Below are 27,779 nucleotides of genomic sequence, written 5' to 3' on the forward strand. Positions count from 1 at the left end.
TTCTTGCAACAAGGTACCTTTTAATGTTGGGTTTCAACTAAAGTATAACAATATTTGCACATCCCTTTTGATAATTAAGTGGACTGATACTATTCATTTTCTATAGTATAGATGTTGATCAGACAAAAACCAAAACGTTCAAGATTTAAAAAAAAATCCTTTTTATATAAAGTCAAAGACCTACTTGTAATTAATAAATGCACATAAGAATGCCAACTAGCCTGTCTTTTGTAAATTAAAGCACTACTGATTTGACTCAGTATAGGGCTGTTCCAGGATCCTGTGGAGAGCTGTGCTCAGCACCAGGGCAGCTGATAAGTCTTGCTGCAGCAGGTTCTGTGCTAAGGGGCTGCCCTCATTCCTGCAGGGATGGGGACAGCAAGGGGGTTAGGACTTGTGATTAGTTTGTTTAGACCATTGTCATTTTAGATAAAAATAAAATCAAGGTTTGCTTATACCAAATCCTCAAATACTACAAACTTGGCCTGTTTTAGAAGTGACTTCTGAGAGCTCACTGTGTTACTAGATCTGAATCTGAGGTTACACAGAGGGAAAGTAAAATAAGATTGAGGAACAGCATATTAAAGACTGTAAAATAAATAGCAATGCCTTGCAGTGTGCAAGTGTGCATATAATGTGGTATGTTAACACTGTAGGGTAGAAGAAAGATTTTGACCCTAATCATTTAAGGTAGATTCTTCTAAAATTATTACTGGGTTTTGTTCACTTTAAGGTCATTGGATGTTGGTGAAAGCAAAAAAGCAAGTAGCCTCTGAATGCAGCACTAATATTGTCTTGTCAGCAAAGAGATCATAACTAAACCCAGTAAAACAAATTCTCACCACTGCTGGGGGAAGGCAGTATAAAATCTTGGCAAAAGGGTGACCTTGAGTTTTATTTAATCAAAGCATTTAAGCACTATTTGGTATCTCTCCAGTAGGACAAATGAGCAGATGCTTTCATGGAGGCTGATGATCAAGTTGAGGAGCTGAAAGTACAGTTGTACAGCCCTCTAGTGCCACATGTGAACCTCATATTCACCTGTATGTCTGTTCAGGCACTGTCTGTCTCTCTTATGCAGTTCCTGTGTCAGCTTTTCCTTCGGTCCAGCAAGCGTCCCTTCTTACCACCGTACTAACACACAGTCTCCACTTTCTATTGAGTAAAACTGCAAAGGCTTTAAGTCATTGTCCAGTTCAACTTCTTTTCCTTCCAACTAGAATAAGAAAGCAAAAAAAACTAATCAGACTTAAACTGAAATCCCTTCATGTAAACCAAATAGCAGGCAGTTGCAGTTAGGGAGAATCTGTCATATTACAGGAATGAAATTAGGTCCTAAATTACAGCATGAAGACAGCCCTCCTCAAGTGAAATGAATTTTAGATAGTACTTAGACCATGCTATGGCCCTTTATCAGCATGAAATAGTTTGTTGCTGAATACCTGTTTCTGACTCACTTTAGAACTTTCGTAGGACAGTTTCAGTTCTGAACCAGGAATTTTAAATAGGCGATACAGCAGTCCTTTGACCTTCTGAATAGTCATAGACTCTGTTGAGGGGAGAGAAAGAAAAGTTATTAGAAAAATGCTGCTGCCACGGAGCTGTAGCAGAGTACCAGTGTTTCACTTTATTTGCTTATAGCAACAGTGGAAGGCTGTATTGCTGCTTCAGTTCTAACATTGCAATAATGCCTTTGGTACCTGAAACCGTATCTGCTACTGTCAAGTGGAAAATGGTTTAACCAGTGGTGGATCAGGCAGGGTGTGCTACTACAGATTAGGCACTTTGATCCCATATACCAAATTAAAATATTACAGCTTCATAATTTACCTTTTTTGAGTTTGTATTTCTACATGCTAAACTAAGTGACCTTTGGGACACACACCAGCCAGGTTCTGCCTACTTGCATCTGGCAACTGTTCCTTGCCGTTTTCATTACCAGGAATTGGCTTTCCCAGCACACATAAGCAAATGGCACTGTGGAACTAGTGGCATTCTTAGGAATGGTATTGAGGAGTTAGTCCCAAACACATTGTCAGCAGTTGTTTATATTACGAAGTAAATTATAGGAAGGGGTATTTTTTTTGTAATGGATCTCAAATGAGTTGCTGTAGTTTGTTCCAGAGGTGATACCTGTGTTTGCAATAGATAAACTCAGTATTTTGGTTGAACTTTCACTTCTTTTGAAGCTTTATCTAAAGGCACAGCAATAGCGAGTTATTCCTGTAATACCACACATTGTACTTAGACAAATATTTTTCTATCAAACATTTTTGTAAAAGCTGTATCTATCTGATTTTATGCAACTTGTGATAATAAATGTGATTTTTATTTTAGAATAAAGCTTGAATACTTCTTTTCTCTCAGATTTCATTCTGACACATCTTTCCAAAACTTCAGCTTAATTTAGAATGATCTTATTCATTCTTCTCATTATAGGCACTAAAACTTCAAAAGACAAATTTGATGGAGGCTAGAACTAGATTTCTAACTTCATGTATTAGATACTCAGCATCTAGATTTACACGCTGTGTGGTTACCTCTTAAGACTTCATGTTCTGGTTATTTGGTTAATACATCCACCAGATTTCAGCCCTGTTAATTGGCCTTTAATTGCCTCAGACACATTAATCATTAAACCAGCAGCAGAGGTCATAAGACAAGCATCAACTTTCCATCTTTGAGCTGGACTGAAAGTAAGTATGAAGGCCAGAAGAATAATGACTTTTTCAAACAATTTCTACCTTTGTAATTTCTTTATATGACAGAGGTAAAGCTTTCAGGAGCTGCCAAAGCCAGAGGCAGTTGCCATTATTTAATACATTTGTTTGAAAAGGAGTGATGAAACAACTGGTTTAACATCAGCTAAGACTTTTTACCTGGTAGTTTTTTCTCCACTGGTTTCTGTTCTGGTTTCTCAGGACACTTAATTGTCAAAGCTTAAGGAAGAAGGGTAAGGCATTAGTGAAAGAACAATAAGCCCTATTATGGCAGAAGCATAGTCTTTCTAGTATGTTTTTATTACAGATTGTTTCCCTTAGCTCAGCCTGATTTCTCAGAAGTTAGGAGGTAACCTGCATCTGAGCAGTTAAACTAGCATTTAGTCATTATCTGAAAAAATAATTAATTAAAATAGCCAAGTTTTTATTCATCTTCAGTAAATTATTGAAGTGACTCCCTAATGCTTAAAGATAAGATTTTCTGGTCAAAATGAGTATTTACCTAAAAATGCTTAATTTCTATTTCTTTTTTCTAAAATAACTTGCAGTAGAATGTAAATCGCTTATTCTGTTTAGAACAGGCTTTTCATTCTCTCAAAAGCACCATACAAAGATTTTTAAAGGATATTATTAGCCTAATTATTTTACAGAGATTAAAAGATTTATCCTTAAAAAAAGGTTTATATTATGTCTAGCCAACAAGATTCCTTGTTCTACATAGTCTTCCACCTAAGTGCATTAGAATGTAATGCTTTAAAACCTGAGGTGTCTTCTGTGAAGAAGACATTCACACTGTCGGAATGGAGTATCAATAACCTTTGTTCTCCATTAAATCTCAGTTGAGAAAATCATTTGGCATGGGTTGAGGGGGGGAATGAGAGAGTACAAAGAATCAGGTTTCCAGTCAAACTCACTGAGACAGTTCAGAAAAGCAAAATTAGGAGCCAGAACTTTCTGTTCTCCATATACACCTAGGAGACACTAAGCTCATAAAATATTCTAAACACAGAATAAACAATTTTGACCCTTTCTGGCCTCTTACTCAGGAGCTGATTTTTCAGAGTCAAAGGCTGTCGTCCCTTCAGTTCCCCTTCTTCAGGTGCTCCATATTCTGTTGGAAGAAAAGTGCATGTAGAACCCTTCAAAGACTAAAACTCAAGACCTAGGACAGCTATAGTGCAGGCTCAGGCAGGAGTTCCCTTGGCACAGACATGGTAGCTCCTGCACCACGCAGTGCTGCAGACACAAGCCTTGTGCAGCTGCTCCAGCATTCAGGACATGGGGGTGTTGCTTAACATTCCCACTGCTGAGAGAGCTACTGCCTGCTCAGCAGCAGTGGTGGAGTGCATGTTCACAGGTGCTGGGGTCTCTGAGGTCCCGAGGCAGCAATGCCCTGAAGGGTGCAGCTGTGTGCAGCTGCCCCACAGGAGGAAAAGTCCACTGGCACACAGGCCCAGCTGATGGATGGACTTTCCTAAGGCTGTAGCAGCACATGGAAAAAAGACCAAGGGGAAGAGAAATTGAAAACAGACCTAACCAGTGCTGACAAAATGTCAGAGGTGAGGAAATGCTATTGTACTCTGCTTTTACTTACTAAGACAAAGTGTTGGGTATCTGGGATGGGCAGCAAGAAATTCTTCACTTGGTTTGTTTTTCTCTGGGTTCCAATGCCCACCAGCTTCTAGCCAGTCCTTTCCAAATATTTTGCGATAATCAAGCTCTGCTCCTCTTCTTTCAGCAGGAAGGATCTGTACTGACACAGGAATGGCACATAATATAATTATATAACTTTCCAGAGAATAAAATCTAATCCATTCCACAGACTGCTTGGTATTAGTCTTACTTGGTGTTCAGCATGTTTTAATGCTACCAAGAATCTTACAAACCATGTCTCCAAATACTGACTGACCCACATATCCAGTACATTTTAGAGCCATTAAGAGTCTTAAAGCCCCTCTGTCTGGCTACTCACTGACCCATAAGTGAGTATCTAAGCAAATATTTTGTTGTATATGATGATGCAAGGATGTTTTCTGTAGTAGTGGATCAGATGCTGCTTCTGCTCTCCTTTATAATAAACATTTGCTGAAAGTTTGATTTGGCATGGATTATGATATTTTTCTATTGTGGAAGGCAAATGTTGGTACCGCTGTCACTGAAACAGATCCGACTATGCTGCTTTTTCTTTTTTTTTCGAGTATGGGGTTTTTTTAACAGTCCTGCAGCTTCAACACAATTCAGGCACTCAAGAAAAACCACCATTGACCCATCTTGTCCAAGTCCCCACTGAGTTAGCAATGTGCACAAAGAGGGCTCAGTCTTGTAGCCCTGCTGACTGCCCCACAGACAAGGAGATGTACTAGTTGAGACTTCACTTTTCCTGCACCCAAACAATTAATAATCTTAAACTGAAAACAATTACTCAGGCAGTGATTTAAAGTTTTTGTCAGACTCATCCAATTTTTTGAAATATCACATACCTCACAGTTGTTCAAAACTTCCAACTGACTTATCTTGGCAATAATGAGCTGTATCACAGTCTCTGGGTTCTTCTCTGTGTCCATGAAGGGGTTATTGCTACATTGCAGTGCCCTCAGACTTGGCAGTTTGTCAAGCTCATTGACAGATGACCACTGAAATGGAAGGGAAGAGTCTTTTGTGGAAATATAAAATGTAACTTCATTTCAGAACAATACCTGTTAACACTGACTTTTCCTGTACAACAAACAAGCTTGAAAAATGATTTTGATCATCAGAACCAAGTACTTGAATCCTATTCATTTAGTGAAGGAAAGAACTGCACTCTATTTAATTAAAACCCAAACCAAAACAAGGAATTAGTCAGAATTTTAGACCATTAGAATTCTGTGAGAGGAATTATGAGGTAGCTGCCATAACATAAACATGTCTTAACTGTTAAGACATGTTTTTATATTCTTAAATCATGCCTCTGTATTGACCCAAGTGTTCAATAGTTACCTCAGAATCTTACACATACAAAGAAAATTTTAAAAAGCAATCTTCAAGTTACTCTTAAAAAAAGATATATTTATTTACAAAATGTGAAACCATCACAATCTAACCTACCTGCGATATTTTATTGTCATTTATTGCAAGGCGCTTTAGCAAAGGAAACATTTTAGTCTTGCACCCTAGGAAAAGATAACAAGAAAATATGAGAACTTTAAATAAAAAGAATTTTAAAACTATAAATAAATTACATCTTTTACATACCAAATTCAGCATCAGGAAAGTGTACAGAAGATATCCCAGTGTTTCTAAGTATTAGCTGTTCTAATCTGAAATTTAATAGATACAATGATCACTGTATGCCACAGTTTTTTGTGAAGAAATACAACCTATTTTTTTTTCTTAATAAAGATCTGCAGCTTTTGATGTGGTGCAGCATCACTGACAAACAAAAAGCAGCCTCACAGACAGTACCCAGGTTTCAGCAGAGTTCAGGGAATAAAATTTTCAGTGAGTTAAGTGCAATAATGTCAAGCTTTGAGAATGGCTCCTGGATTTAAAATGTGTGATTTTTCAAATGAATTTTTAAAAATAGCTTGTGGCTACTGAAAATCATGGCTACTGTTTTGGTTTACAGGGAAAGATGATAATTCTGCACATTAGCAAAATGTGGTAAAATCACTTTCATTTCATAAGTGTGTAATGAAAATATAGTAACACACAGCTGAAGAATGTGTTATTATACAACAAAAGCAAGATTATATTAAAACAGCTCAACTAAATAATGCAGTTACTCTCCTCAAGAGGGCAAAATGCCTCTACTTCAAGATCTCATTAATCTTTCATGCAACATCAATACTATCATATTTCAGCCAACAAGGACTGCAGAGATGAATATCTAGGACAAAGAATATCCAGCAAATCTGTTTACAGCTACCTGGGGAGCTCTGCTATTAGATGCAGCTGATTTCCATCCAGTAACTGGTTGTCTGAAAGGTCTAACAACTTCAGGGTCTGCAGGACATTATCAGGCCTGATACATTGGAAAAAACAAACACAAACACAATATTTAAAGTTATTGGGCAATGAAAACACTATTTTCCTATGTATATAATTGCATGCACACACTTGAACACATTTATAAATGTTCTGAAGTACACCAAATGCAGTGAAATTTGCGTCAATTATTGTTGTGGTGATGTAAATATTACAGGAATATAACTTTATGTGCTATGTAACTTTGTGATACATCAGTAGCTAACAACTGACTGACTCATGTTACTCACCTTTCCAAAACTGTAATATAATTAGAAGAAAGGTACAGCTCTTCAAGTACTGGCCATCCTTGAGCACAAAGAAGAACCTAAGAGTAAAACTTTATTTAATATAACAAAAGATGGGAAAAATATTTCAGAAATTATACTCCATGCAAATTTGCTCTGAATGTGTTCAAAACAAGCTATGGCTCCCCAAACCAGAGGAAAAATTATTAAAGATTTCCTAGTTTTCCCTTTCTTCCTGATGGCTCTCCTGTGCCTCGATCGATCTACCATCACAGATAACATCAAAGGAGTTCTGCAGTCACAGGACTCTTAAGTCCCCGGCTTGTGGCCACCCTCACAGCTGAGACTGGAAACAGAGTGACCTGGAAACTGAGTTAATGTATTCAGTGAGTTGGAGTGATGAGGTGAGGAATTGGCTGTACAAACTCTATATATGCAGAAGGTCCAGAACCAGCTAACACACACATCTTATCATGTCTGACAGTGTTTTTTAATATCTTAATTTATCAGAGCTTGAAGCCTTTTCTGTCAAGTTGTCTAAAGAAAATAAATTAATTCAAAAAGGGCTACAAATCGAACAAAGATACTTCAGTTTTAGATCTTATGCCCTGAAATCGCATAAAAGATATTTTACTTCACACAGTTTTTTCTTCACAAATATTTACAGGAGATAACAAAACTTTTAAAAATAAACGCTTAATTACAAGGCAATATAAATTATTGGCATAAAATACTTCTGTATACCATCATTAAAGTGTCAAACATGGTGCAGTTTTAGCACACGGAATTTCCATAAGCACTAGAACTGATTGCTTTTCTACAAATTTGTGCCTGTGAGTGGCAAATTATTCTTTTCACTGCGGTTTTTTTTCCATTTTTCCATTATGATGTGTATTCTCCATAATCAAAGTAAGTGTGAGTTCATCCTGCTACTCTTTCTTTGGTTGGGAAACTTACAGGGGCTCTTTCATTCACCTACATTCCTGTTCTAAGGGAATTAGTAGATAAATTATTTTTAAGCCCCCAACTCTCCAAAATGTGATTATGACTCACTAGGGGACTCAAAGTTTTTGAGATGCAAGAACACAGACAGAAGATCACAATCACCAAAAGTTCATTTTTACAGGAGGTTACAAAGGTTACAAGCAGTGGAGTTCAGAGATCTGGACTGTCCAATTCAACTGGTTTTGTGCATAGCTGACCCCTTCTTCTGTAATCATCCCCTCTCCTCGGCACCATTCTCTCTGTTACAGCTGCACAAATCCATCCAGCTGCAGGTCTGGTATACAACTGACTCATAAGAGACACCATGCCAAGGGTAAACTGAGATCTCCTCAAGAGGCAGCCTATGATTTGGAGCTCAACAGCTTCACACCCAAAAATAGGAAAAATCAACCTGCTGCCGTATCTGCAACATACAAACACCAACTCAGATGCAACAACTTTTCCTGTTCCAAAGCAAGAGCAGGGAACACCTGTATTTCATCTCTTTAATCGGATAAAATACTTATCCACTGGTGATGAAGAAGCATGACAAGAAACCTGCAGTCAAGAAAAATGAGGTGCATGCTCAGCAACAGAGATTTCCCCAAAACAGCGATGGATGGATGGATGGATGGATGGATGGATGGAGTAAAAAAACTGCACAAACCTGAAGTATCTTAAGATTTTTCAACAGGCTGGCCAAATGACTAGAAAATTGCCAAATGATAGGTCACAACAGAATTCTGAGAAACTCAATTCCAAATTTCCAGCTACTGCTTAAAACAGCTTCCTCAGAAACAAAAGCTCACAGATCTGACACTGAACTAACCCTCAGGAAAGACTGGGGCCTCATTGTGGATAGCTGATGGGGAGATAACAAATACCCAGGGGAAAGCCACTGATGCTCAAAACCAGAAAAATGGAAAATGCAAGAGCTACTGCAAAAGAAATTAAGATGAGAATAAGAAACAATTGTCACCACGTAGGTTAATATTACTACATCTTTAGTCTGTTTATCTCAGGAAGCAAATAATATAATTGGGAAAGGCACAAAGAGAAGCTAAGTAAATATAAAAGCCATGAAACAGAGAACAGCTGTTCTCAGTTACTTTCATATAAAACCTTGGGACTTACTACATGAAATTATCAAGCAGCAATATCAGAGCCCAAAAAAGGTTAAAGTGATGTTAAATGATATGTATAGCAAAATTTTCAAATGGGTTCTAAAAAATTAGATAATTCATGAAACAAAAAAAAATCCACAAATATTACTTAGAGGTATATAGTCTTGAGCTCACAATTCCAGATTACTTTCTAAGAAGCTCTTACCATGTGCTTACCCTTTGCCTAGAATTTTTCCCAACTACCTGCTGTTACTTGCTAGTCTCAGAAGCATGATCCTGCACTTGTGTTCTAACCCAGATTTTTCGTTTACCCTGTATAATAGTAGATAATATTATAAAATCTTAGTTTGAAAACATGATCACAAATATAACATTCTGATTTAAATGCTGAATAAGAAAGGAAGGATCTGGAGCCATGAATACGAATTCATTACACTGAAATGCATTAATTCAATTTCTAGGTCAATGGCTGCTAACTTTAAGTTATTTTACAGAACATTTTTCCCCCTTGAAAGTTATATTTTGAGCAATCAACAATTCTGAAAGAGTGATAAACTCTTTTACTGAGATACTAATAATCTCATAAGTATTTAGATATTTGCAAATCATATACTAATGAAAGAATTATTTTTGAAAACTGATGCTCAAGGCATGTGAAAGTCAAGCTATGTATTATTTTATAACAGTTAAGTATGTCCCTCTCCTGTGAAAAATACTTCAAAACAGAGGAACAGATTAAAAAAAAATCCATGTATAACTATCCCAATGCCATATATTCTTACATATAACAGCAAGTAATTTTGAAATTATGTTCACCATTTGTTTTAATTTTAATTAAAACACTCATAAGACTATTGCTTCTATCCTTATCAACAATTGAAATCTATTTCTCATTTGCTTGGATTATATTTATTATTTTCTGTTTAAAAATTGACTTTTCAAGTAACTCCCTTCAGAGCTTAAGCAGTGGTATTTTCAAGTGGTTTGTTCACAGACTACTGATGTCAGGTGCATGTCTATTTTTCCCTTTTTGTTTGGCTGCCCTGGAATACCACTTTGAAGCACAGGCTTATGTCTTCCAACTCACAGGGAATGAATTGGAACAAATTTGTAAAACAGATTTTGGAACCAAAGATGTCCTCATGGTCAATGACGAATCATCAGCTAAAGCAGAGTTTCAAAAAAAAAAAAAAAAAAAGCTACAAAAGCTGCATCATTTTAAATTGCTCTGACTAAGCTGGGGCTTTCTCACTGCAATTTAGTTAGCCCTGGAGAACTCTAATCTGCCTGCAGCCATGGCTCCAAACAGCCTTTCAGTCATCCCATGGAGGGATGAAGGACAGCTGCTGGCAGGTGCCAACATTTCAACCACCACAATGCACAGATTTCCCCTGATGAGCACTAGATGACATTTAAAGTGTTTGTAGCCACTTAATACTTCCATTCCCTTCACCATTCATATTGCTGCTACTATGGAAGGATTATCAACTGTCCTACTATAAATTCCATAGGCAGTTTTAAGAGCACAGTGAATGGACACTGAACAAAAACACAGCAGTGACCTTCCTCTCGTCCTGCTGCAAGACAAGAGAATGAAGAAGCGTCTTTCTACTCAAGCCCCAGTTTTTTAAGTGCTCTTTTACTGGATAGCAGCTGAAATCTGAAAAGTCATGTAATTTTACAATACAGTACTATAAAATCTGACCCTGAGATATCCAAATAACAGTTTGGAATTTAGAGACCATTATAAGTAATGTGACACTGAAATGCACTTCCTGAGCCCCATGTCTGAAAAAAGGCCCACTGCTAACTATGGCTGACAACAGGACTTCATTCCTAATAAGATGTCATACCAGGAGAGAGGCATTTAAATGTGCATGCTTCAGTGCCTGAAACAAGTCAGAGCTTTGTTTTTCCTCTGCTCTGTGCTGCGAATAACCAGGCATCATGTGGTTCAAGAACCATCAGTATGGACAAAGACCAATCCAGTCTCCCGCTGATGCAAAGTGACGCCAAAACAAGAATTTCTCGTCATAAGGAAATATTTTCTTTCCATTTGCATTTGTTCTACTGCATGCAGAGAAGCACAGGTAAATCTTTAACAGCTACCAGGAACCAAAACGTTTTCACTTAAACTTTGGGACACAAAGCTGTATTATACTCCAACTGTTTTATTTTGATTTGGCAATTTACAGATGTAGATGAAGTAAAATGTTTCTTATTAGACTCCTATGCCAGTATTTCTTCCTTCATTATGCAGGAAGTATATTAGTTAATATGTAGTTAACACAGTTACCCCACAGCACCTTTTTAAGGTGTGCTTTTCTTGCCTCAGAAACCTAATGATATTAAATTTCAAAAAATATCACGAAAGGCTATTACCTCTGTCCATGTTATTTCAGTTTGATTAAGTGCCAAAGTCTTCAAGTTTGAAAATGCACTGGACGTAAAAGCTGATGCAGATGGAAATCTCATTTTGTTTTCACTGCATAAAAGAATAATTATTTGCATAATGAATAATCACATTTATTTAAGTCATTAGTTTGGAGTTACATATTAAAGAAAAAGAAATGTACCCCCTCCAAAAATTAAAATCATGGTCAAGGTGTCACATATTTTAAAATATAATAAAATATATTTCTAGTTATATTCAAATACATGCTTTCCTAATTTACTTTCCTGCTTCAAGAATGCATATTTATTCAAGAATGCATATTTATTCATCTGTGGCCTCTTTCTCTTGCACTAAATTTTGAACATGAAAAGAATGATTTTTATTAATATTAAATGAAACAAGACTTGGGCTTAAACTCCTTAGTGTTGACTGACAATGAAAAGCCTACATGACCATCCAGACCCCAGTAAAACAAAAGTATGTAAAATTCACTCTCAACAGTTAAGTATCACTACAAACAGGAAAAGATAGAGATTCCCAAATCTGCAATCTTCAAATCAGTTTTAATTGTTCACTATGGAAGAGAAGTTTTTATTTCTTTCCTAAGGCCTAACCTAAAAATCTCTCAGTGTAGTTTATGGTTACATACTTATGTATAAAATTTCCACATGGAGAGCTGGTGGATGGTTAATTACTTTTATTCTTCTTCCAACATTCCATGCACAAAAAAAAATAAATCAGTAATTTCTTTTTTAAAGCAAACAGAAGGTCAAGACAATAAAAAATTATTCAGACTATGTCAGTTTGTAGTAGTAAGCATCAGACCCCAGCATCAATCTCAATTTGTTTTCCATCTTTTTTACAAAACTTCTGAAAACCCTTCAGTCTAGAGAGCACTTCTCAACAATGAAAAACTGAAAAAAAATTTCCAGGTGAATTAAAATAAATTCTCTGTACTCTCATGCATGCTGATAATGATAAATCATTATATGCTCTAGGCAAAGTTAGATCTACAAATAGCACCCAGGTTGCAAACAGCTGTTCATTGCTAAATACTGAAGAAACTGGAACACCTACAACTATTTAAAAAATACATTTTTGTCACATTAATGATAAGAATAAATAAAAAACCCTGGTGATTAAGGTTGCTATTCAATCCATTCACACCAGTAATGGATTCTCATTACTTCACATCAGAAAATTACTGTGGCATGTGCCAATTAGAGTATATAGATGTGTACTAGAAATGTTCTTTATTTTGAAATTACTTTATGAATTTTTTTGTTTCAATAGAACTGGAACTTTATTCAACAGCACCCTCCTTCATTTTCCAATGTCATCATTGTACAAGAGATTTTCCCCTAGATCTTTCACCATGGTCTTACCAGTTTCTTATCAGCATCATTTTAGGGCAGAAATAGGCTAGGGTTTCAGATAATTAAGGTTTGGTTAAAGCATTATGGATAATTAAGTTTAGTGTCAAGACATGGTTGGCGAAACAAAAGTGGGCTCCTAAATGCAGACCTGCCTGAGCAGCCAGAATGTATCAAGAATAATAAAAAACAAAGACCAATCCCAAAAACTTTGAAAAAAGTATTCTCTAGAAATTAATTTTACACAGAAGCTGAACTCCTAGGGTTCTAGTCCTTTCTTGAATACTGATGTCAGAAAAATATAGCCCACACTATAGCCCACAGCTTAAGCAATTGCATAAGATTAAAAAAAACAAAACAAAACAGTATTTTTAAAACCTTAGCTCCCATTAGAATGAGATGTATCCTGTTACATTTAGAAGCTGAATCATGAGCCTCTTGGTTTTCATTCCCACCCCAAAGGAAGAGAAGCCCAAATATGAATATTTATACCTGACATTAAGTGTTTCCAGATTTTGAACTTGAGAAGCAATAGCTGTTATTGTCTCCCAAGATGATATCAGATTTTTTGATAGGTTTATATGCCTCATATCTGAAATTTCTTGTTAAGAAGAAGAAACTTATCTCAAAACTTCCTTTTTTCAGAATCAGAATTAGGGTTTCGTTTTGAATCAAAGAGAAATAGATTACACTAAGGGATGTTGCTGCTCAGTTACAGCAAATTTTATTTTGATTTGTGATATGGAAATGACACAGTTTTATAAAATAGCTTAATTATACAAATCCTCAAATGGATTAATTTCTATAACTTTTATAAATCTTTATAAATTAACAAATAATAACTGCTTGTAGTCTTGTAACATTGCCACTACATGCAGTGTACTAAACACATTATTTTTTATATATTGGAAACCTCTGGTGTGTACAGATCATATCAGTTCTATAGGATTATCTATTCTAGGGAATTTTTACAAAAACCATTGCTGGAGTCTTCTGAAACTGCAGTCATAGTAACAACCCATGGCTATACTTCTATTTTTACACACAATTTGCATTTCCTCTCAAAAGCTGTAGGCGCCTGGCTTTTTAACTTTTTAACATTGCATTAAACTTCAAAATATAAACTTCCATTTCAATTATTTTTTTAAAAAATAAAAGTATAGAAGTATCATTCATTGATGTAAGCACTTGGAATGCTAAAGTATGTACTTTATTTGTGGCATCATGCAATACAGCACAAAAAGGATACTGGCACACGTTCTGCTGATTTCCTCTTCCTGACCAGCATGGCTCACTGCACACTCACGCACTGAAATATCCACCAGTTTGTTCAGCTGTCTGCACGACAAAGAACATTCTGTTAGGTAATACTCAAACAGAAATAGGTATGTTACATAAATGCCTGGTTTTTACAACTACGTAACATCCTTTTCATGTCTATCTCACCTTTGGAATTAGCAATGTGTAGGTTACTATACTGCAGTGTCATTTGCACTTGAAAACAGACACATCTCTATTTTTTGCCTTTACATCACTACTACAAAATAAGTCTGGTTGAACCACAGTTCTCACACCCTCAAAAAAACCTCATCCAACTGAAAGAGTGGTAAAACAGATTAAACACAGCTGTGCAAATTGGAACTTAATTAAAGTTAAAAAGCTTCCTTGCAACATGTTTTGCAAGAGGTTGAGAGTTATTTGGGCATTCTTTTTATCACTTATCAAAAGTATTTTTGACTGCTTAGTATGCTCTGGGAGACAAGGAGAACAGTTGTGAAATATCAGCTCAGAGGGAGACTGCCACCTACTGAACTAATACATCTCTACTGCTGAAGGCCATTAGAATTGCAATTTATTACACATCATAAAGTTACTTCCTTTCTTACCCTTCCAGGAACATGATCATGACATGAACTGACTGAAAAACTTCACTAGCAGTACAGTGGCTTTCTGCCTTCCCTCTCTTGATTACAAAGTCATTTGTGATATGAGTAAACAAAGACTAAAAGACTCTGTACAATATTAAGAAAACATTAAAATACATCTGTTTTAAAAAGACCATGCATGTTTGTGATGACCGCCAATATCATGATAATTTATCTCTCATTTCTCACCAGATATCATCATCTGCTACTTTATGAAACCAGAATGAGGATTTTAGCACTCAAACTTGACATAATCACAGTTCCTATTTGTAAAACCTGTAAATTATGAATCCACAATCAGAAGATTTCTTGTCTCTTCCACCACAGTGCTGTCTGGCTTGATTTTTAGACACATAACAATTTTATATACGTGGCAGTCACTTCCTTACAGTTTAAATACTACTTGACTGATCAATCACTAATAATGTATCTTAGATTTTCATATGTTACACTTGCCTTTGCTGTTCTGCAACAGAATCCATTCCAACAAATTCCACAGTCTTCGTTCCAAATACTACTGTATTCCCTGTCCCATACTGAACATCTTGCTTATCATTCAATCCATACCGATCCTTTACTGCAGTAAGAAAATCTACTCCAAAATTTGCTTTGTTTGGCCGGATGAATGATCCTCCTTTAGGATGCCTAGAATAGAGCAGCCAGAAAAAGCTGAAATATAAAAAGTTATCATAACAATGACTGACTAATTAATGACTACTTTAAACAAAAGTACTGAGAACCAAAGCAGTCAAAAGGCAATTCTACAGGCTAATTGTAAATGTCACTGTTCCCAGCGAGCCAGGTAAGTCTTTCAAAGTATCTTTGACAGTACTTGATAGAAGTTCACATACTGAGATACCACGAAAACTGGAGCACCAGCTCCCCAAAACGTACTTACACATCAAAATTACAGTGCCAGTGCCATTATTAAAAATAACTGCTGTGTTACTTCCAAACTCATTATGAACTCAAGTTGTCCAAAAAAAGAAGTTTCTACCTATGGATAGACATAAAGTTACCTAAATCATACAATAAACGTCCTTGGAGTTTTACCAAAGCCTTAGGAATACTCAGAATAATGACTGCTACATTGTATTTAACTTGCATAGTTCACTAGGAATTCTATCACACAAATGACACAACATACAAATTGTATCATTCAGAACCCTTATACAAACACAAACTTTCAAAAATCCTGATACCAAGTTGGTAACCATTCTGAATATTCAACAGAAATATCCAACTAATGTATGTTCAACACAGTCTTATGAAATTTCTTGTTTTGTCTTGAGCACTGAAAAAACATTTTTGCATGCTGTTTCTTGTCATGCAATTGCTTTGACATTTTCTATCAAAGTTAGTGAGGAAACAGTTTTCAGGGAAGAACTAGCAGAGACAAATTATGGGAATGGTATCACAGAGCAGATGAGGATCTGATAGGAGCATCAGCCAGAAAACATCAGGAAGTAAATAGATAGCTATGAATATCTGTCTGCCATCAAGCTGAGAAGACAATAGGCTTTGGTAGGAAAAGTGCCCAGGAGGAAGACATCACTTATGTAAATAAAACTTCTCAAAACAGCATGTAAGCATCAAGTGGCTAATTAGCAAAACATAATATAAATGATCAATGCTGCAAAGTTCAAAATTCTCAAAGAAAAAAACCAGTAACTAAAGGTCCTGAATCCTATGGACCTATTACAAGTAGACAGAATAGCTTGGGCACCAAGTACTCAAATTTTTGTTAAAAAATCAGTGCTGGAAATTTCCTGTGCCATTTTCATTCATTAACACTTCTACTCTCATATCCTAAAGAAGGGCCTAGGTAGAAATTCAATATTATTTACTTTCAAAATATTTTCAGTCTAGGTTTGTAATGACTAAGTTCAGAGTGCAATGATTACAAAAGAAGCAGAAAGGCAAACTCCTAAAGAATGTAAATCTGCTATGAACTTTTCATGTTTGATAGACATTTTTCAATGCATTATTATTCCAGTAACTGTCTCTTAGGCAAATTCTTCCATTCCTTAGAAATTCTTCACAGCTTGCAAACGCCTGATTAATTTAAATATTGAACTTCCTCAAATGTAAAAGTGATTCTTTCTTAATACCTCTTCTTAAAACAGTAAATTACCTTTTTACAACCTGAACTAGAACATCTGCATGCAAATATATCACTTCTGCATTTAATTAAGTCAATCAGCTTCATGGATGGTAGAGAGTACAGGATTCTGCTTGGGGCTCTGGAAAAAAATCCAGATACTCCTGTCTATCTGTAATTCACACTAGGTCCTGCTCTAAGTTTATTCTGACAACAACTGTTCAATTTCCTGTTACCATTACTGTGTCATCACCATGCCTCTACACTCAACAGTTCTGCTCTCCTCAACTCTCTCACCAGAGCTAATCTAGCGTCTCACATCTGCATTCCTCCTGTCATGCCATTTATCCCCATCATAGCCAAGACCTTTGGGTCTCTCCATCATCATATCCATTCCAAAGCCCATTTCTGTCCCCTCAGGTCACCACTTCTAATGTCATCTCCTTCTTCATTTTCTGTGCAGGAACCAGCTCTATCCTTAGGGGAAAACAATAGGAACCTAGCCACCCTGTCCCATCATTTAAAGCTACAGGAAAATTTTAGTGCATTTATCTCTCAAGACCCTTCTCTTTTTGTCCTGATCACAAGATCATAGGTTTTCTTCCTCCTGTTGCTATCACTTTCCATTACTCTGCATGCTATTATAAGTTTGGTACATTGGATACAATGTATATTTAAATCCATTGCATGGCCTAAGCATCTTTTTTCAATTCCAGTTTATTTATTTGATCTACTTTTTTAGGAACTGTCACAAAGGACAGGAAAGGAAACTGCAATAGGAACCTATTTTCAGGCAAAATTATCGTGCATTCAAGGAGAGAAGTCACTGTAACTAATTTTTCCTAAAACACACTGCCTGTATTAAATTTCACATTAGGACATATAAACTGTACAAGCTGTATGTACATATCAAATAACATACAGCACCTGGACAAATGCAAAAATGCACCTAGTAGCTATCAGTCTCCGTAAGTGGGAACTAAACAGAAAAATCCTAATCCAAAGAGTCATCCAGCAGGCATATCATGAAATGGAAGAACTATGGATTACTGATCAACCTGACTTAAGATAAACACTCAGAAGTCTGAGAACAGGGATTTTGTTCTCATGTATGTAAATTATCTTGCAGCCAGAATAAAACACTGTGTGGAAATAGAGTGATAGAAGATATGGCCCAATTCTCTTAAGCAGAAAATGTGGAATATGCTCAAGTGGGGCTCTGGCAAGCAGCTGGCTCTAGTGAATATCGACACATTCTACTGACTTATAACATAGAGAGGTTGACCTCAGTCTCTGAAGTCATCTTGTAGGACACTTCCTATACATGATTCAGTAGCTTGAAGCATACAGTCCATCTGCTGCCATGCCCAGGGAACTTTGAGGATATTCATCAAAATTTAGATTAGCTGTCATCTTCCACTGAATAAGGAGGAAATTTAGCATCATTCTTTGCTAATGTAAAACAAAGTCGTGGCACATATGATGGCTCTTCATATGCTAGGGAAATTTCACACACACTTCTCAGTACTGAAAAAAAATGCAGGAGTACATAAATCATAACAGCTACACCACACTTGAGCTGTCTGACTGCAGAAGCTTCTGAGCCACAGAGAGAGATGTCAGCTTTATCAGCCTAGGCAGTAAACATGGATCAAAGGGCTTCTTTGCCCAGTACTGTCTGTTTGCAATGATCAACTCCAGGCAATTACCATCATGACTGGAGCAAATGCCCTACAGGGCTCAGAAGGTGTCATAAAGTGGAGCTGCTTGAATTCATGCACGTCTTTTCTATGCAGGCTCTGAACAGATCTGTTCCTTCTAGGGGAAGGACAAAACTTCTTAACCAAAACCTCAGGACTCTTAGGAATGCTTTCTGCCTTTGCAAAATGGAAATAATTCTTTCTTCATGGATACTCAAACGATATTTTCTTCCTGTATTTGAAGTGGATTTTTTGTGCTCTAGATAGATATTCCTGGAGGTGAATCTGTCACCCTTGAAGAAAAATAGCCTAATTTAATATTAACAGATCTTTCATGGAGTAGATCATCTTGAATGCCATCACACGTGAAGGGTGTGCTTGTAACCCACATTTCCCAGGGAAACACACGCATACAAATGTGTGAGTAGGTCTGTGGGACAAGAACCTATTGGAAAGTGCACTCATGTTACAAAAGCTGTATACAAATTTTAACACTACTTTAAGGTTTGATTACTCCTCATGTCTCTTGAAGGACTGCAGAACATAATTTAACTACACTATACGCTACTGCAACTGACTGCTAAAATAGTAGCTTCCTCAGTTATTAAGAAACAAGATCCTATGATCAGGAAAAAAACCAAACACAATAATACCACTAGATTATGCATTGCCGTTTCTAGCTGATATGGGGTTGATTAACATGCTCATGATGTCAGCATGATTTGAAGTATGGCTGTTTTGTTCCTTGGTATTCATATTCTTAAGAAGTTCAATTATCATCACATAATACATGACCCAGATAAACGTACTGCCATGAAACATAAAAGTTAAGGTCATATTTTCAAAAAACCTACTATAGAGATCACACAGAGCTGTAAGCAGACGTATTGTTTCAAGTAAGGACTAGCAAGACGATTCTCTGGTAATTAGAATCTCAAAAGCTGTTTTATAATCCTTTTATGATCTAACTTTCAAATATCACTCTCAAAGATGTATTTTTAAAGCAGTTATTTTCAAAATTGCTTAAAAACAATTTCAAAATGTCTTTTCACTGCATTTGTTTACAGTACAAGCTACTTGATCAGCTGCTCCTGCTTATCAGAATTCAAGGAGTAAGCCAAACAGGCTTGTAGGCAAAGGATACCCATGATAAGGTGTAAGGGGGAAAATATAGCTTTTTTTTTTTTCAGATGTATATATTCATCTACAAAGAAACATTATTCCCTCCTGATCAGTAGTAGAGGCGATGTTTTAAGTTGTGAGATTGTTTTCTGTTTTAGCATTCTTTTGCTATTCTTTTGCTAAAATAAGGTAACTTTTTTTTAAACTTAAGTTTGCTTACATTTTCTCAGTAGGTACAAGAACTACAAACATGTCTGCACACAGGAAGTTCAGTCTGTGTGTCTTGGTTGACTGCTGGAACTAAGTAGTCTCTTAGACTCCAGCAGGACATCTTCTTAGCAGAGTACAAAGAACAGGTATTGAAAGAACAACATGTTAAAAGGCCACAACATTTACATTTGTTATGGGTATTAAGCTTCACTCAAAACATTGATTTTTACATCAAGAATTAAGATTACTGTCTGAGATCTCATCTCCTGGAAGCACACTAATGGCTTCTAAAAACCCAAGAGTCTATACACATGTATATAAATATCATATACACACAAATGTAAAGCAGTCAAGCTTCAGAAAAACATCAATGAAATGTTCAATTGCTTTTTGTCTCCACAGAGATTTGAAATGGTCAGTCAATAATTTCTCTTTTTTTCTCCTACAGCAGAACATAGATAGCTTCAACTTGGAAACTGTTTCAATTAAATTCAAAGCATTTAGGAAGCAACTTCCACTAACATATTAATTAAAAAAAAACATGGTTGCTCTAACACCATCATTTCCAATTCTTTAGCTGAAACAAAAACATCCAGCAATGTTAATTTTTTTTCTTGTATTAAGTGAGTGTGTTTAGCCTCCTCAAGCCTTATTCTATTATTATTTGATACAACAGACAAAATATCCAGTCCCCACAGGTGGCTGTTTTCTTCTTTATTTACTTTTCTGAAGAACAGATTTTGTTCTCTCATCTTTCACCACTTCTATGCTCAGGAACTTATGCAGCTAGCAGTCTGTAGTATTTAAGAGCTATTGATGACTTTCTTCTATGAACTCATCCAGTTACTATTTAACTTACAAACTTTTAGCTGTTGCATGTGTCTTGACACAGAAATTAACAACTTGCTGCAGTTAATATCCATCCTAGAGTCCTGTATTCCGCAATTTCAAACATGTTAAGTGCTCAAATCTTTACACTTTAAAGTAATGCATGCATATATTTAAAAACACCACACACCTGCACTATATTCTGCATCTACTAAATCCAATGAATATATTTAACACCTCCTTAGTGATACAAATATAACCCAAATCACTACCAGGAACTTGGTATTTTCCCTTAACAAGACACATATAAGTCACCTTAAATTCAAATATATACTGTATTTGAGACACTTAATATGGACCAATATTTCAGAATTACCTAATACAGGTCCCTAGGAAATATTGATCTCTTAACTAAAGTAAAAGGTCTAAAAGCTACTAACGGTAATAACAAGTCTCATTTTATAACATACCTCTGAAAACAATACTTGTCTTTTCTAAGTATTTACAATACTCTAATACTTGTAACTGGATAAATATCAATGCAACAGCCTCTTTGGATTAACTAGTCAGAGCACTCAGAATCACGATCTTTTTAATACTGGCCAACTGATAACAGAAGGGTTTGCCCTAAAAAATGCCAAAGGGCCTTTCTCCATGACCATCTTGTCACCACATATGACATGCCAATGCTGTGACTCAACTCACCTGCACTTAAAATACTGTGTTCCTTCATAGCTGCCATCATGCTTTCCCCTCTGAGGATCATCCCATTCCACGCCCAGCCAAATTCCTGAAAAAAACGGTTGATACTTTTTCAAATTTATGGCATCACATCCATAGAAATCACAGCCAGAAAAAACCTCTGCAGTTCACTTAGCCTAACCTTTTCTCAAAGCAGGAGATTATCACCAGCACTAAAACAAGTCAGTCAGGTAATCTGTTACCTAGTCAGACCTTGAAAATTTCCAAGGAGAGAAAGATCCCAACACATCTGGTGAGCATATTACAGTGCTGCATTGTAATGTAGCAATGTAATGGAAAAGGTTTTCCTGCTGTGGCCGCTATGCTTTATTGTTTAATCTAGTACTTGTAAGAAGAGTTAGGCTCTGCCATCTTTGTAACCACCTGTCAAAGAGCTGCGGGAAGCCACTGGATGTCACTTTTTCTTCTCTTCACATTAACCAAGCCCAGATCACTCAACCTCTTCACAACACATGTGCATAGTCTGTGCCCTTAACCACCCTGGCAGTCCTCCAAGACTCCTGCAGAGAGATCTTTGAGATTCTCTCAAGTTTATCTGCATCCCTCTTGAACTAAAATGGATCCACACCAGATACATTACTCCAAGTGTAACCTTGTCAAGAATCCCTCCACCAAGGAGGGATAACAGCTTCCTGTAACTTGCAGGCCATGTTCATCACTTCCCTCTAAGGTAACCCAGTACAAGTACCTTTGCTTGTTACAGGAGATCACTCATATCCCTAAGAGTATTCAACTTAACTCCCAAGCCCTTTACAACAGACTCTATGAGTTACTAGTACTTCCTGCTCCATACTACACGTGGACATCTATCCTTCTTCAATCTCTTGGGTTCAAACCTAAAGCTCATAAAGCTTGATCTGGATTGCAATTCTATGTTGTATCACAGCAGCCATTTGAGGGTGAAGACTGCTCATCACCCATGTCACTGATGAATATGTGAAACAATATACAACCCAGCATTTACTTTTGTAGTAGTCACTCATTACCAGATATCAAGGCATTAATTACTTTTTCATTTGACAACTTTCAATTTACTTAACAGTCCATTCACCTACCTTGTGCTTCTTCAACTTCCAAATAAGATTCCTTATGGAGATATTATTCAAAGACCTATTGAAGTCAAGGAAAATTGACTTGTTCTCCCTTTATCTACATTCAGTCATATCATAATAGAAAGTAATTACTTTTGATTTACAAGTACCAAATACTCCCAACTACCATCTTGTCCTTCACAGGCTTGGAAATGGATTCCAAGGAAACATGCTACATGATCTTTCCAGAAATAGAAGTGAGGCTAATGAGTCTACAGTTCCTGGTCATCCTTCTTAACTCTTCTGGAACTGCATGCAGAGCTAGTCTTCCAAGCATCAGCAATCTTCCCATAAATTTGAACATCTATAGTTTGTTGATCTGGGCTAGACACCAGGTGCCCACCCAAAGCCACTCTGTCACTCCCCTCCTCATCTAAACATGGGAGAAAAAATACAACAAAAGGCTCATGAGTTGGGATTAGGACAGGGAGAGATCACCCACTGGTTACTGTCATGGGCAAAACAGACCTGACTTGGGGAAAGTAACTGAATTTATTACCAATCAAAATCATAGCAGAGTAATGAGAAGTAAAACAAATCTTAAAAATACCCCCATCTCAGCTCTCCCTCCTTCCTGGGCTCTACCTCCTCCCCACAAGGGGTACAGGGAGATGGAGAATGGAGCTTAAAGTCAGTTAATCACACCTTATTTCTGCTGCTTCCTCCTCAAAGAGGGGAGTCCTTCCCCTGCTCCAGTGCAGGCTCCTCCCAGGGAAGACAGTCCTCCATGGACTGGTCCAACATAAGTCCTCCCTAAGGGCTACAGTATGCTTCCTTTGGAACTGCTCCAGTGTGGATCCCTTTTTTCATGGGATATAGTCCTTCAGGAAAAGGCTGTGAGTGTGAGTCCCCCACAGGGTCACAAGATCTAACAGGAAACATGCTCCAGCAGGGCTCTTCTCTCCACAAGTTCTCAGGTCTACCAGGAACCTGCTCTGGAGTGGGCTTCCCCTAGGGTCACCACTTCCTTTCAGACATCCACCTATGTGTGTCTTCTCCATGGGCAGCAGGTGGATCTCTGAACCACTGCTGACCCCCATGGGCTGCCAGGAAATAGCCTGCCTCTGTAGTTCTGCAAGGGAATCTCCTCTCTGAAGTGTGGAACACCTCTTTCCCCTCCATTCACCGACCTTTGTGTCTGCAGGGCTGTTCCTCTCATGTATTCTCACTCAGCTCTTCTCTGGCCATAGCTACTTTGGTGCAAAGTCTCCTTTCCTTCCCCTCCTTAAAGATGGTTTCAAGAGGTGCAACTACCATTGCTGATGGGCTCAGCCTTGGCCAGTGGCAGGTCTGCCCTGGAGCCAGCTGGCATCAACTCTGTTGGACACAAAGAAAGCTTCTGGCAGCTTCTCACAGATGCCACGCTTGTAACCCGTGCCACTATCAGAACCTTGTCACAGAAATCCACTACAATGTTGTCAAAGGAGCACCTGGTCTGGTGATCTGCTGTTGTTGCCTCTTACCTTCCCTGACTATGCCAGCACAGAGACCAGGGAAAAATGAAGACTGTAAAGCTCTTCTTGTACTCCTTTTGACAACTCTGACTTCTTTAAAAAAAAAAAACCCCAGCAACTCACAGATTAGAAAATACCATCTTTACATAAGAACAGTGAGAAAAAAAAATCAAATTGTAAATTGCCTCTCTCTGCTTTACTACGTTAAGGGATTTTTTAATTACGAAGAACACGAGCAGAACCGCGAGAACAGCTGTAAAATGTGAAATTATTACTTTTGTGGCGCTTACCTGCAGTAGGAGGCACGCTGCCCACATAGCGCACGGTGCCATAGTCGGTGCCACAGGAGACACGCCGCCCCAGCGCATCCGGAGGCACCCCAGCAGCCATCCCGGGACAGCAGGGGTCCGGGCTGCTCCCACACCTGCAGGGACACGAGAAACGCCCTTAACACACGCGCAAGCCGCTGGTCTCACAACGCCCATACCTTGAGCTGCTCTTTTGCCGCCCGGCTGCACGCCGGACTCCCTCGCGGCGCTACCCCGTGCCGCTGCCACACACCGAGCCGCTCCCCGAGCGGCCCCGGTCCCCCCACGCGCGGGGCCGCGGGCGTACCGCACGCACGGGCGGGGGCACTCCGTCGTCGCACTTCCGCCCCGCCCCGCGCGGGCTCCCGGAGCGCTCCGATTGGCCGCGGGCCCCGGGAGAGCCCTGCCCTGGCCCGCTATTGGCCCACCCCGCCGTCTACCCTACTGAAGTCACCGCCTTCAGGGGCAAATCAGCCCAGGGCGTCGCCGCCGTGGAGCTTTCTGGGTAATACCGTTCATAGTAGTGGCCCCGCCGAGCGGGTTTACCGGCCCCAGACTACAGCTCCCAGAATGCCGCGGGGCGAGAGACGAACGCTGTGATTGGGCGAACGGGGCCCGCGGGGCGGTGCCGGGGTGTCTCGCCCATCCCCGCGAATTGCGCCTCTCCGGGAGTAGCCGCACGTTTGCGGCGGGCGAGGAGGAGAGAGGAAAGATACCACGGGAAAGCGCTGCCGTGTTGTAAAGCAGCGCGCGGTGGGCAAAGTGCTGCGGCACCGGTGAACCGACACCGAGCGAGAGATGAGTCTCTAACTCAAGGCTGGGACACTCTCCCGGGAGCAGCGGCTGAGGAGAACTTGGGCGACTCGCTGAGCAGTAGAGCTCCCCCGGAGCACTCCCCAGCAGTTGGGTTCCCCTGGACGCTGCTACAGGCGTTGCTGCGCTTATTTCTTCATTCAGTATGTGGGGAAAACAATCCCCTAGGGAATCCAGGGAAGACCACTAATAATTGGCGGGGGGGTAAGCATAGTGTTCATTATTAGTGTGTGTAGATTAACAGCAAAAAATGAAAGACCTGTGTTCTAGTACTAGCTGGTGAGGAACAGAAATTGAGTAAGAGCTCTTCAGTTGGACAGAAACCGGTATGGCAAGATCTAATAGCTGTGGTTATAAAAATCAAAGCATCCTAATCGATGCTTTTCACACTTTTAAAATCTTTTATGTTTCGTAGTTCAATGTCTCACAACAGCTTAATGCAAACAAAATCATCTGAATGTTGGCACCACCAAGACCAGAACAATCATGACAGTAAATAATCAAGCAGCTCTTTCAGTCCTATGGCTCCATTACATTAAATGTGCCTGTTCTTTTGGCAGGCAGCATATTAGTACTGTTTACTGACTACAGAAATCAAGTATGGGTATTCGGTGACACTAGTACATACCAATCAAAATAATCTGGATAATGTGTATATTCTTTAGCATGCTGATAGCCTGCATCTTCAAGCAACAGGCTTTGAGAGAGTATTTACTGTCTTGCATAAAGCAGCTGCGCCCCAGGGGGACAATCCAGCAAAGAACTCTGTACCTTTACTTCATAGTCCTCCTTTGCCATAGGTAATGTATTATTTCAGGCCAATGAATAGAAATGGGAGAAAAATAGATACCCTACTCCTTCCACATTTTGGTGGTGGCGCTGTGTCATCTGTGTTCCTAAATCCACTCATCTCCCACAGAGGGCACTCTTGGAACAATCTGCTCCAGTTTCAAGCCATGTAGCTGAAGCTAAATGGATAGTGATAAGTGCAAATGATAGCAGTAAGCCCTCTTGCTCTCCCCACTGCTCCTCTCCTCCACTGTTCCCAAGGACAAAGCTGAAAGCATCCTCCACTTTGTGTTCTGCCTCACAGGAAAGGTGCTGAAAATAAGAAAATACTTTTCGTGATCTTTCTGACCCTAGCTGCCCATTTTATCCCTAGTTTGACAGGTAATCCAGCCATTCTCAGAATCTACATGCATGTTGTCAAGTTTATGTATTTAGTATTTCTATAATGATAATGAGAATAGCATGATAATAACTGACTGCTTACTATTACTTTCTATTTCTTTGCACTTCCTGTTTCAGTGTTGTAATCAACAAATAGCCATAGTTCACAATCTGTACTTGACAAGGAACAGGACAGTCCCATTACCAACAAAATGACTATACCAATTTCACATTTTCACCTCATTACCTCTAATTGCAACTTCAGCATTTTGTAAGCACTCAAGTAAAAATGGATTTATCTTCTAAAGTTATTGAACATTCACGCTGGTTCGTGTAAAAGGTAAGAGATTAGGTTTATAGCACAGTTTTTTACATTTCTGTGAATAGCAATGATAACTCCTCTGTATGGCTTTTGCTTTGACCTGTACATGCCATCCCATCTTAAAAAAGCAATAAGCTACAGGTTCCTCAGTCAAAACCACAGAAAAACTCTCAGAGTTAGTTCCATGCTTCATATACTAACTCTGCAATTATAGGAAATGCTGCTTTTAAAGATCTTTGGGTTTTTTTCCTTGTAAACCCTTTTTCCCCCCTCCAATCTGCTCACACATACTTGGTGTCAGCATGGTTTTAATAACTGCAGTCAGTGAAAGGTTATGCCTCCCTCAGCCAACAGAAGTTCTCTGTGGAGTAACACAGATTGCAAGAGAATTTGAGACTTTTTATGTATTTCAAAATACATAAACAAAATGCATGCATTTGCCATCATACAGACCTCAGTAATTACTGAGTGATTAAGTAGCTCACACTATATACTTTAGAAATAGCAAATGAAACATTATGAAGAGAGTGAAAATGACCTACTGTGCTCAAGAGATGATGCAGCTGCTTAACTGTCGGCATGTAACTTGTATACCAATGAGTAGTGCATGTTCCTGGAGTTCAAAAGCAGAAAATTATCTGATTTCCCTTCACCTCAGAGTTAGTCTTCTACACATTCATGTCATGTTTTGTAGTGCTTTTTCCTGGAAGTGTCACATTAGGCCTTCTTGGCGTATCTCCCATGGTTCTCTATGCTGTACTAAACAGAGATGATCAGTAAATACCTTTTCAGTAGGTTAATTGAGAACTCACTTGTTCCATAGGGTACATAGGTGAGGAACATTATCAGGGTTAATGTGGTTTAACCTGCATGTTTATTAGAAGTTTCGCACTTTTTTTCTAATGAAGTTTAAACTTCATTAGAAGTTTATGCTTGAAGTGAGTTACTGAATCATGGATTATTCCTAGCCACACCTCAACAAGGTTCCTCTGAAGTAATTTTAAAATAAGTGGTGCAGAAAAAGTTGAACACTGATGCTCAGCTATGATAAAACTTACTCAGGAAGGATGTTAATGTGAGGTAGTAATCAACTCAAATAGGCACATGGCACATTATGTTTCCTT

The 27,779-nt window shown here is 38.3% G+C and overlaps 1 protein-coding gene across 4 annotated transcripts; it reads right to left on the minus strand.

The window, feature by feature from the left end:
- Positions 1–137: 137 nt before the first annotated feature.
- TBCE (tubulin folding cofactor E) lies at positions 138–24,647 on the minus strand. Of its 4 annotated transcripts, XR_009933063.1 has the most exons (17): positions 24,333–24,647; positions 21,441–21,525; positions 15,231–15,419; positions 14,099–14,187; positions 13,342–13,441; positions 11,464–11,566; positions 6,977–7,053; positions 6,628–6,723; positions 5,955–6,019; positions 5,808–5,872; positions 5,201–5,353; positions 4,315–4,468; positions 3,763–3,831; positions 2,880–2,939; positions 1,443–1,549; positions 1,042–1,216; positions 138–361 (listed from the first exon to the last, which is right to left on the minus strand). XR_009933063.1 is itself a non-coding variant. In XM_062490143.1 (16 exons), the coding sequence occupies exons 1-16, from the start codon at positions 24,430–24,432 to the stop codon at positions 1,124–1,126; spliced, it is 1,590 nt and encodes a 529-aa protein (XP_062346127.1). In that variant the 5' UTR covers positions 24,433–24,647; the 3' UTR covers positions 864–1,123. The 4 variants fall into 4 exon arrangements, 3 of the variants coding, with proteins under 3 accessions (XP_062346127.1, XP_062346126.1, XP_062346128.1); XM_062490143.1 differs by lacking the exon at positions 138–361 and having other exon boundaries at positions 864–1,216; positions 1,458–1,549; XM_062490142.1 differs by lacking the exon at positions 138–361 and having other exon boundaries at positions 864–1,216.
- Positions 24,648–27,779: the final 3,132 nt, after the last annotated feature.

The sequence above is a fragment of the Cinclus cinclus genome, chromosome 3, assembly GCF_963662255.1.
Source record: "Cinclus cinclus chromosome 3, bCinCin1.1, whole genome shotgun sequence".
NCBI lineage: Eukaryota > Metazoa > Chordata > Aves > Passeriformes > Cinclidae > Cinclus > Cinclus cinclus.

Bases quoted from the DNA above. Each gene is read 5' to 3' on its own strand.
- TBCE (XM_062490142.1), bottom strand. From the start codon at position 24,432: ATGGCTGCTGGGGTGCCTCCGGATGCGCTGGGGCGGCGTGTCTCCTGT. The intron at 13,442-14,098 runs GTATCCTTTTTG...AAGAAATTTCAG, and splicing joins AATCAGCAGAACGTGTGCCA to ATATGAGGCATATAAACCTA. The intron at 2,940-3,762 runs GTAAGAGGCCAG...TTCTTCCTTAAG, and splicing joins TCTGAAAAATCAGCTCCTGA to CTTTGACAATTAAGTGTCCT.